Consider the following 12,456-nt stretch of genomic DNA (forward strand, 5'->3'; position numbering starts at 1 on the left):
AACACTCAGACCATGTAGTAGCACACTCGTTTCGCTCATGCACCACAACACAGAGCCTTTCAGGTTACTAAATTCCATAAAACTCTGTGTTTTGATGTCTAACTATTATACAGGACCCAAGTGAGACAGCACTTCTAACCATGTACATGTACATAGTCATTTAGTTTATGTGTGGGCTGAATTTATCATACAGTACGATAGTATCATACAGTACAATAGTACTGTATAGTAGGGACCACAAAGGGGTAGGTGTGGCCCACAGGATAACATCACCCAAACACCAGCCTTAATTTGCCCTGATGATGATGAGGTAAAACTAAGCCCAAACAAGTTTTCAGATCGATCCGAAACACTTTTAACAAGTTGCTACGGAATTTAAAAAAATTATTTATTTAGCAGAATTTTCTACTGACTGACTGAGTAACTGACTGCCTGATGCCTTCAGACAAGCGTAACTCAATAACGGCTAAGGCTATGGGCTTGATTTTTTCGCTGTTTGATGTCGCTTCGGCCCAACAGGTGCCTTTTGGCATACCGCAATATGTACAGTGCATTCTTCATGAACTTACCAGTGTCCTCCTTTGTGTCCCATTCATCTTTGCTGACAGTGAAAAGTCTTGATTTGGCGGTAGCACGTGATGGCTTCCCTTCATAACGGAAACTGTCTGTATTTTTTTCATAGTGACTATTTTGATAGCAGAGGTGCTTTTCAAACAGTTCTTGATTCGTACTGCTGTGTAACGGGTTGAATATAGCCAACAAAGAAGCGTAATGGATACTTCACTTATCAGACGATAATTGATATAACTGGGGCACATGGACCCATTTCTTTCTTTTGGTATGTGTGGATTGCAGAGGTGCTTTTCGTACAGTTCTTGATTTGAAACGCTGTGTAACGCGTTGAACATAGCTGACAACGAAGTGTAATGGCTCCACTTTTCAGATGATAATTGTGGTGCACGGTGCCATTTAAGATGTGGCATGCATGGGTTCACCAGTCATAATGATTATTTACAAAAAAACAGTTAACAAACAAGTACACAGAAAAATTTGGAATTTTCAACTAGAGTAGGGACCATAGCACATCGATAAAAAGTACTGAAACAAGCTGGAGTAGTGCACGATATTAAATCACAGTAAAACAATAAGAAGTGTTATATCCCTACTGTGCATTTCTTCCAAATTTTTCTGTGTACTTGTAACTTTACAACTAACAACTGACAATCACATAATACTTACTTTTGCAGTGTTCAAGTATTTTATCTCGGCATGCATATATAATTATTCCTCCTGATCCAAGAAGCAAAAGAAGCATACCTCCTACTATAGAACCTCCAATTATCCCTCCTGTGCTGTCATCTTCTTTTCCATCTAGCAAAAACACAGCAATACATACGTAGCTTCACAGGTACATGCTAATAGTAGGGTCTCTCATCAAACCATGAAGATAAATACTGATAGTCTGGGTATAAACAACAAATGAAAACAAAAAATAAAAATGATATCAAAATATTATGTGCAAAACTCAGAAATATGTTGACCCATCTACAATTTCCAATAAATGGCTATGTGAATATAGTAGCTTTTCCAGAAGTCTGACTTTTACAACCCATAATTTTCTTTCTGTGTGTTAATAGTGTATTATATATAATCAGATTTCCCACACATACGAAATAGCACTTAAAAGTTTCAAGATGATAAGTAATCCATACTAAAAAAGAAGCCAGGGTAAGTATTAATGAAATTCAAGATGGCAGCCAAGAAATGGCAGGTTAATGGAAAATTTCAATAACAATTCAGATAAGTTTGTGCAGCTTCCTCCAAGTTTCACAAGGATTTGGCACCAAATTCATCTAAATTGTCATTATTAAAAACTTTGCAATTAATCTACTATGACAGCCATTTATGATAGAATTTTTATCTTTTTTACCCTTGGGCCTTGGTTACTTGTGAGATTATTCCCACAATTTAACTTTTCTAGTATAAACATTCTTTCTGCAATTGCATACTCTAATGCTGTCTATAAGCCAGTTTGAGGCTTCCATTTTTCTGGTTTTTTATCTTTAAACAAAATTAAGAAAAAGACCTTTCATTTGTAAGTTTTGATAAGCAACTGTAAGCTGAGCAGAGTGATTTATTAATTAGTTGAAGTCTCTAGAGGAAGAATTGTTTGGAGCTGATCTCTCCATGGAGTAACATAACATGTTCTACAGGGTAACTCGCAATAGTTAATGCTACAGTATAATATCACGCTTCAATTATTAGACTAGTTTAATTCAATAAACTGACTTACTCCAGAGATATTTTGAGTGGTCAGGCCATCTATGGACTGCAATGGAGGTCATAGTCATGCACACTACCTTTTATTGATCTGATGATGATATGATATTTAAGTCAAACATCATCTCATTCATGTGATACTCAACTGCATGTGCTAAGCATGTCAAGCTAGGGAGTCTGGGGGCATGCTTTGAAATGGCATGTGTATTGTGGAGGCTATTTTTTGATTGTAACTGCTAATGCATGATATGCATGATCAATTAGCCCATGCAGATGACTCACTGGAACTTTTGAAAAATAATTTAAAGATAATTAACATAGATATAAATGATTTACACCAAGCAGAGAATAGTGGCTATAATTCACACTGAATGCTCTATTAGAGTATATTATGATGACTGCTCTATTAGAGTATCGCAATCTTTCTACAAATCCAAGTAGCAGAAAATTGGGTCACTGTGGGCTCCAGCTTTGTTTAGTACATATTCTACAGCCATAGATTCTATTATGTGTGGTACAGTAATGTTGTCTAGTAATGTTTGAGTACAAAATTCGGAATGCAAAAACTCAAGCTGGCTCAGCCTGACTTGTTGAGCATAATTTTATTACTGAGGTAGCTGCCTCAGTTGCCTCAATGGTAGCTACACCACTGACTCAAGATTCAAGTGCTTTGCAATTGCTCCAGTCTTCAACACGTCAAATTCTTTATTTTAACCTGTTCTTATTCTGTAGAAGTTGACTTGCCTCTCTTTGCACACCACAAGTGTATCGAGCTCATGTGATCTCCCACCTGTGTCTGGTTGTACCTATCTCCCACTCCTGCTCCCATTCCCACCCCTGGTTTTACCCACCCATGAAAATTGCATTATTGTTATTATTGTCAATAGCACACTGGTGTGATGTGCTATCTTCTTAGGGAGCATGATGCACTACCATGTGTTCTTGATACGTTAGACTGGTTGCTAATTGAGTAAAAGCATTTTAGGCTCTACTTTAAATTGTTACGTTAATTACATACAGTACTGTGTGTATGTAGTTTTGTTTGGTATGTCATGTGAACCTAAATGATCGCAATACAGAACAAGTGAATGGAGATGATCACTTGGGATCGCCAGATATTGGGATTGTGCTTCATGTAAGTATTAAGATGGTGCAGTTTGTTTTGCAATAGTGCTTAATTTTCTTTGTAATTTAATTGATGAAACACAGCATTGTGTGTACTGATTCTAGCAAGAACATAATTATACTGAAAGTGATGTCACACAATCAACATGATTTAATTCATCCCAGAATATGAGGGTTATGCAAAATTCATCTTAATGATGCTTAAACTGATTCCATTCTGCCAGGAAATGTTACCTGAAGGTGACCAGCTTAGACAGGTTCCACTGTATTTATTTATATCACTGCAGACCTTGCATCCATGGAATAACAGAAAAACAAGCTACTGAGGGAGCAACTCAAAGAAATAAACAAAGGTGGCAATTGTTATGTTCCAGTGGCATAGCTACCATTGAGGCAACCAAGGCAGCTGCCTCGGTAAAAAATCCTCAACAATTCAGGCTGAGCAGTCCTGAGTTTTGGCACCCCAAAGTTTCTACTCAAACATTACTATGCAGCATTACTGTACGATTATGTGTGGTACAGTGTATCACACATAATAGAATCTATGACTATGGCTGTAGTACTAAGCAGTGGAGCCCATGGTGACCACCTTTCAGCTACTTGAATTTGTATGCGGAAAAAGTTCAAGAGAGAGAGAAAAACCATCAGTTTTATTGATGAAAACACAGTAACAGTATAATTATATCCTCAGACACATGCTACCACAAATAGGGCAATATAAGCTCCACAAGTGGGCATGGCAAGGGTAACAAAAAAACAAAAACAGCATTACATATGCACTCAATTAAAAAGCCAAATTAATTATACTATACAAATACAATTTTACTCTAATAGAGCAGTCATTGTAATATACTCTAATAGAGCATTCACTGTAAATTATAGTGCCATGCAAATGCTCTGTTCAGTCTAAATTGTCTTTAAATTACTTTTCAAAAGTGTTCCAATGAATCAACTGCATGGCATTGTATTGAGCTCATTGATCATGTATATCATGAAATAGCCTCCACGTGCCAATGATGGAGGCTATTTCAAAGCATATTTCAAAGCATATAATTTTTATTTTCAAAAATTTCCTTGAGGGAGCATGTTCCAGACTCTCTAGCTTGACATACTTAGCACATGCAGTTGAGTATTCCATGAAAGAGGGACTTAAATATCACATTAGATCAATAAAAAGTATAGTGTGCATGACTAAGACCTTGTTGCAGTCCATGGATGGCCTGACCACTCAAAATATCTCCTCTAGAAGAATTTGTCTAGTAAAGAGTGGAATACTAATTAGGTAAAATACTTACAGTATTGTAGTTTATAATTTTCTTTTTCTTTTTTTCCTTGCCATGCTCACATTGGTTCCATTTGTGGTCCTATTTGTGGTTGCCTGAGGACTCACATGCTTATACTGTTATTTGTTGTACATATTTTCATCATTCATGATGGTTTCTGTCTTACTGGAGTAAGTCAGTTTTTTTGGGTTAAGTACAATTAAACTAATCTAATAATTGAAGCTTGGTATACTGTAGCATTAACTAAGCTGGAGCATTAGCTACTTTTGAATATATCATGTAGAAAAATGCTCAGAGTCTTCTATAACAGTTTCTTCCATTCAACCAGAGAAACCAACCTGCAAATGCTGTACCACCCATGCTTGAGAGCGTTCATGAAATCAGGTGAGTCAGAAGCAGACCCTCTCAATTTCGTTAGTATATAAACTTTGCCTTGGTAAAAAATTTTCCTGGCTACTCCACTGCTGTTCTCAACAAAGGGCCATTGTGTAGAGAAGAACAAACTGTAGAGGTTACCTCTCTTCTCTGCACTGATAATAATTATTTTGATGACCCCATTTACTTTTTAATTGTTACAACTAAATGTGCATAGTAGCTTGTTGTTGTCAACTAGCACCTCTACTGTATTCAACACATTGCTAACATTTCCAAAAAGCTAACTCAATAGTTTCCTTCAACAAAACATAAGTTGATATCCAATGCCAGTCAAAGAAGCTCATTATAAGTCAATGGTATTATAAGATCTATTTTTGAATATGCTATCTCACCTACATGGTCTCCATCTACCGAACTTGATATTTTGAAACTGGGAATGGCTCAAAGAAGTGCTCCTTACATGTGTCTTTCCCATCAATAATCATTTTGTGGCACAATCTGGCAATGGAAGTTGTCACTTTTAGTAACTTAGAAAGAATTGTAGCTGTTGCTGTATTTTTGTAACTGATTATTATTTCAAATGTATACATTTTACTCTTATGGAGGATAAAATACAATTCAATGCAGTCATGTCACAAATATGCAAACAATAAAGAAACATTTGAATAGGAATCATAGAAATGAAAAGCAAGGAAACAAGGGAGGTCATCTACACCATACCTGCGGCTATATTCTAGTGGACAGTTAATCCCTACTTCAGTCATGCATATATACATAGGCTGTGAATTAAATGTGCTCTAGTAGCTACATATACATAGGTGTAGACGACCTCCCTTGTTTCCTTGCTCAATCTTTGTGTTATTATCTTAGTATCATTGAATGTAAAAGTTTCCCTTTATTGTACCTACTCTGAGTATGCATGCACATTATTTAATTCATAGCTAGAACCTTGATATTCTGTGAGCAGCTTTTCACTTCAGCTAGACTTTTTCAATGAACTCATTTATAGCAGCATAGTCATAAATGTAAGGCTTTGGTATTACATGCAAAAGCAGTAACAATAACATTACTAATCAACTTACCATGGGTTGAAACAGTTACGGAACTTGTGACCCTCACTGGTGGATCTGTGTTAACCACTGCAGTACACCGATAAACATTTGCCATTTCATTTACACTCAACTGTGGAACAATATAGTTATCTAAGTGTCTTTCAGAATCTTCATCACTAGATACAACATCAACTCCTTCAACTTTGCTAATCACTGTATGAAAATTATTTCGCCACTCGATATCTACTCGAAAGACAATATCCTTTACAGTGGTAACACTGCATTCAAGTACAAGTTGTTCACCAACTCTTGGAGTGGTTAGTATCGCAATATCCACAATAGGAGGAGGAACTATAAAATATAATTAATGTAATTTAGCAAACTTTTCAGACCATGTGTAGTTAATAAAGGTAGCTATGCTACCACTTAAAGAAAATGAAATGGCACAGCATTTCCTTTTACTCTAATAGAATGCTTAAATATACCAATAGATTAGTCAAAATGCTTTATAAAAACATGTTCCTAAAAGTAGTTCAAAAACAAAAATTGATCACAGTGGGAATTAAACCACTGACATCTTACTTGAGTATTACCACTGTTCCAAGTGTTTCCAGGTGTCTAAAGGCTATTTTCATAATTGTAGTATGTTTATAAACCTTGCAGTTAACATTGCTTTTTAATTAACTGTAAAATATCTTGATTAAAATATTTTTGATCACTTTACTTTTATACAGAGGCTTGCAAATGTTAATTGTGGGTTTAAATAGCCTGCACAAAAAGAATTGATTGTGGGTTTCGCTGGTAATACCATTTTAAACCAAACAACAACTTTGTAAATGCCTAAGATGCTAAAATAAATATTTAAGTGTATAGGGGAATTTGTGAATTGGGCATATTTACGGATTTTTCATGCATCACGAAAATTTACGAAACTGGACCATGACTGGACGTATAAAACTTGGCAGTCAATACACAAAATGTGAAATAGCAGCTCTGTCAGGTACTCTTTTATATTAAAGAAAGTTTAGGATTGGTTGTTAATGTTTTTAAAAGCTTTCTAGCAACATATTTAGCGAGAAAATTCGATAAGAGGGTGGTTTTGCTTGTACTCATGCCTGATACGGACACAGGCCCGTAGCCAGGAATTTTGAAAGGGGGGTTCTTTTTGACCAAAAGTGGACCTTTACTTGCATGATGATTAATAAAGGTACTGAGACTGGGTGTGCGAAGCACACCCAATCTAGGGGGGTCTGGGGGCATGCCCCCCCCAGAAAATTTTTTGAAAACAGATACTAAAAGGTTGAATTTAGTGGCATTTCAGTCAATAAAATTAACAATTTTTTTAGGTAAGCTGAAGACCAGCTGTATGAATGATATCTGGAAAAATATCTCTACTGCTACTGTAATTATACCATCTGCACATACATGTGTCTAAATATAATATATTGGAATGTCACAATGAATAAGAATGGGAAAGATTGAGCACTCTGCCATGATCAACAGGGGCAGTGTAGCAGAACAAATGGTGTCTTAAACAATGAAAATACATATTGCATGGAGTTGAAGCATGGATGCTATTCGTGGGCTCTGCATGGAGGGGCTTGTCCACCAAAATCTTATATTTTAATGAAAGCTCGGTTTAGACAATCTACATGTAAATTAAGTAGCTTTTAAAAGAAAATGTAATTGTGACTGTTCTATTAGAGTGATTGTTCTATTAGAGTGGTTGACTGCTCTATTAGAGTATCTCGATCTTGCATTGCATTTAATGCAAGCACTGAATGAGTTACTCGGAGCACTTATTTTAGCTTCTTATTATAGTGGTATCTAGTAAACTGTAGCTAATGGACTTTTGCTCCTGAAAATTTGGACTTGTATACTAAAATTGTGGACCTTTTTGCTAAAATTGTGGACCTTTTACTGAAATTGTGGACCTTTTTTCCAAGAGGGCGGTTCTTCAGAACCCCCCGAACCCCCCCTGGCTACGGGCCTGCGGACATTGGCATAACAGCCTCACTGTTAAAGCTTCGGAGCTCAAACTCCCGACAGAACATTGGTGTGAACTGGTTAACAACAAGACGTGTTCAATTACAAAATCGGGCTGCTTGTTCAGCAGAAACCTCGACTTCAATTTCGCCATTGGAAATGTACGGTGATATTGAAGTCGAGATTTCTACTGAACACGTAGCGCGATTTTGTAACTGAACACGTCTTGTTGTTAAGCAGCTCACAGCAATGTTATGTTGGGGGTTTGAGCTCCGAAGCTTTAACAGTAAGGTTGTTATGCCAATGTCCGTATCAGGCATGGGTACAAGCAAAACCACCCTCTTAGCAAAGTTTCTCTCTAAATATCTCGCTAGAATGCTTTGAAAAACATTAGCAACCAATTCTAAACCTTCGTTAATACACAAGAGTACCTCATAGGGCTGCTTTTTTACGTTTTGTCCAGTTCCCTCATAAATTTATATGTCCAGTTTTATTTATGTTCCGTATACTTCGAGTATGCGCAAATCACAAATTCCCCTATAGGCTGAGAATGTCTGAGGCATCTTGTTATGTGGTTGCAATGTGCTGTGTATAAAAGCCATCTCCACATTTCAAATTGATTATTTGGTGATGCCTAGTAACTGAATTATGCAATGCTGACTCGCTCAATGATTTTTTCTCCAAAACAATGCCTAGCCTAACTAAATCAACATGTTAAACTCAAACCTAGACTGCAAACTTTCAGCAGCTCTATATAAATAATCAAAGGAACTGATGCTTTGTAACTGCCTCAGCATCAAAGGTAGTTGTGGTCAGGGCATTACATGAAATATATCCTTGTTGTTTCCTTTGATTTGAGGTGTCAAAGTAGTATGTATATGCATAATATCGGGAATTAGTAAAACGCAGAATACGGAATAACGAAATAAGCAAAACTCAGATTGTACAAATAGTTACATGCTCTATAGCAATCATACTTTATTTACACCTTGCAACAGCTCTGAATGGCATGCCACGGCGATGGATAGCTAAACAGCAGCTGGGCAAGCATTAAATGGGACGAGCGAGCACACAACCAATCACCCTAGAATGATCTACCTTCGCTAAACTTACTTATCTATACTCCTTAGTTGATCTAGCTACAAAACGCCAAGATCTAGTTCTATTCTTAGGTTACACTAGCTTTCCTTCATGTGCATACGACCGAATTCATTAGAGTCACACTAGAGTTCATTAGGGAAGTCCAGTAGTTGTGTGTCTTTGCTCTTTAAATGGATTTCAAAACTCTTCAGGTTTGAATCAAGAGTGTAGATAAGTAAAGTTAGCGAAGGTAGATTGTGCTAGGGTGATTGGTTGTGTGCTCGTCCCATTTAATGCTCGCCAGTTGCATTACCGTGGTGCACCACGCAGAGCTGTTACAAGGTAAATAAAGTATAATTACTATAGAGCATATAACTATCTGTACAATCTGCAAAGATAAGTTTTGCTTATTTCGTTATTCCGCAATTCCGTTATTCCGTATTCCGCGTTTTACTAAATCCCCATAATGTCATACAATATAATAGTAACTGTATAGTAGGGACCACAAAGGAGTAGGCGTGGCCCACAAAATAACATCACCTAAAACCAACCACAAGTTCCCTGATGACGATGAGGAAGTATTGGTGAGGTAAAAATTAACCCAAATAAGCCTTCAGATCGACCCGCAATGCTTTCAACAAGTTCCTACGGAATTTAAATTTTTTTTATTCAACAGAATTTTCTACTGATTGATTGACTGATTCCTTCAGACAAGTGTAACTCGATAACGGCTAAGGCTACGGGCTTGCTTTTTTCACTCTATGACATCGCTTCGGCCTGAAAGGTGCCTTTTGGCTTGCAGCAATACGTAAATGCATTCTTCATGGACTTACCAGTGTCCTCGTTTGTGTCCCATTCATCATTGCTAACAGGGAAAGGTTTCGACTTGGCGGTAGCATGTGATGGCTTCCCTTCAAAATGGAAATTGTCCATATTTTTCATAGTGGCTATTTTATTGCAGAAGTGCTTTTCAAACAGTTCTTGATTCATATTGCTGTGTAACAGGTTGAACATAGCTGACAGTGAATCGTAATGGATACTTCACTTTTCAGACAATAATTAATAAACTTGGAGTGCGCTGCACCATTTCTTTTGATATGTGCAGATTGTAGAGGTGCTTTCCGAACAGTTTTTGATTCGAAATGCTGTGTAACAGGTTGGACATAGCTGACAAAAAGCGTAATGAATACTTCACTTTTCAGACAATAATTGATATAGCTGGGGCACGCGGCACCATTTCAGATGTGGTATGCGTGGGTTCACCAGTCATAATAAAATTATGTACAATAAAGTTAACAAACAAGTACATGAAAAAATTTGGAATTTTCAACTAGAGTAGAGACCACAGCACATCAATAGAAAGTGCTGAAACAAGTTGGAGTAGCCTGTGATATCAAATCACAGTAAAACAATAAGAAGTGTTATATCCCTACTGTGCATTTCCATTATGGTATCTTGAACACAGTAGTGATATAACACTTATTGTTTTACTGTGATTTAATATCATGGACTACTTCAACTTGTTTCAGTACTTTTTACTGATGTGCTATGGTCCCTACACTAGTTGAAAATTCTAAATTTTTTCGTGTACTTGTTATGTATGTACTCATCTGCTGTTTTGAGGCAAGTGACACTAATGCATGTCATACCTATTAGCAGGTTAATAACTTTCTACAGATGACAGAATGATAGATCACCAAAGCCAGCTCAGGCTTATAGCCTTTGCAGTGCTGGGCGAACAATCACCCCAGCCCTGGCCAGCCAGTAAGAATCCAACCACTGGATCCATTTGAATACATACCTGGATACATACCTCACAACTCTAATGATGGGTTGCAGCAGGTAACGTTGTTTTTTATGCTTGTTGATATAAACGGAAAATTCCTGGGGATATATATACGGAGATTACTAAGTCCCACGATTGAATGTCACTGCCATTTTGAGCGTTTGTGAGAGGAAGGCTACCAGCATGTCTACCATGCCAAACTATGGTGAATTAAGTGTAAGTTAATTTATTAAGAGTTTTTCTGTATATGGGCTATTAGTATGTTGTATAGTGCAGGTTAATTTAGACACATGGTACAGTATAATGAACAATATATCGTTTTAGTGTAGTGCACTTATATACACCCCTCCTTCTCAGTCTTTGGAAATTAACCTTTAGAGTTGGGGTGTATGTAAGTGCAATACACCTCGTAGCCATGTTTACTATACATACAATTCTCAAAGTCAGAGGTAAGTGGTTCAACTGCTATAGACTAAATGAGTTAATGGATTACTCTTAGGAGCATTACTATAATACTGTTTAGTCGGGTGTTTGAGAATTCTATTAGAATAATTATCTTTGTTCATGATTTTAGATGCATGTCAAGAAGTATAATTGCATCAAGTCTACAAGTTTAGATTAAGAGGAGAGGGAATTCAGCCCCCTAGCACCTCTTCCACCTAAGATTATTGTGGTTCAAAGGAATGTAGCACTAAGCAATGATAAACGGCACTAGTGCAGTACATAAGCCCTTAAAATTGACATAATTGTTCACTTTTTGATAAAAGCACCAATTTTTTTATAGGGTATATGGAGCCTGCACTAAGTGTTTTAAGAAGGGGAGGCATGTAAAAAGTCCTCAGGAACACCCCTTTTTGCACCCTGACAAGAAAACTATTTATTACTATTAAAAATCAATCATGTTTCTATCAAGTTAACTGCTGGGTCTAGTATCATAGCAGTACAAAGCATACAGCTAGAACATAATAGCCTATCAGTAATCTATAAATAAACAAATAGTTTTCTCACCTAGGCAGTAAACAAAATCACTAAAATTTCCATTTGCAGGGATTCTGTTAAAGTTTTGAACCTTCAATGCTGACGTTTGTGTAGTACTATGTACAAGGATCATCCTGATGTGTATCTTTATTAAAGGGGTATAACAAAAGTTATTTAATGCTAAAGTCACAGGTGGATATCTCAACAGAAAACCATGAACTACAGCAGTTCAATTATCAAGCACAGAGCTTGAGCAAAATGTCCCTTATTGTTATACTGGGCACCATATTAGTGCAGTTGTTGAAGGTTAAAAAATGACCATACCCGGAAAAAATGGTATAAAGATAAAATTGGTATTATTAGATGCAGAATTTTCTGGAGAACAATATATCCAAAATCCTCTAAAATCCTCTTTGGGGAAAAAAAGTTATGGACGTTTGAAGTTTATGCTAATATAGTGCAACCTCCAAAAACTTTAATTTTATGTTTCTGATTATAACTTAAGATGTAT

At 36.6% G+C, this 12,456-nt stretch overlaps 1 protein-coding gene across 1 annotated transcript in view; it reads right to left on the bottom strand.

Annotated features, from left to right (window-relative positions):
* The window catches only part of LOC136247082 (hemicentin-1-like), a 66,332-nt gene that overhangs the window by 16,474 nt on the left and 37,402 nt on the right, over positions 1-12,456 (bottom strand). The window contains exons 6-7 of the mRNA XM_066038698.1: positions 6,146-6,466; positions 1,240-1,371 (exon numbers count right to left, since the gene is read on the bottom strand). Of these exons, the coding sequence (XP_065894770.1) occupies positions 1,240-1,371; positions 6,146-6,466 (453 nt within the window). The remainder of the gene's footprint in view (positions 1-1,239; positions 1,372-6,145; positions 6,467-12,456) is intronic.

The sequence above is a fragment of the Dysidea avara genome, chromosome 2 (genome assembly GCF_963678975.1).
Source record: "Dysidea avara chromosome 2, odDysAvar1.4, whole genome shotgun sequence".
NCBI lineage: Eukaryota > Metazoa > Porifera > Demospongiae > Dictyoceratida > Dysideidae > Dysidea > Dysidea avara.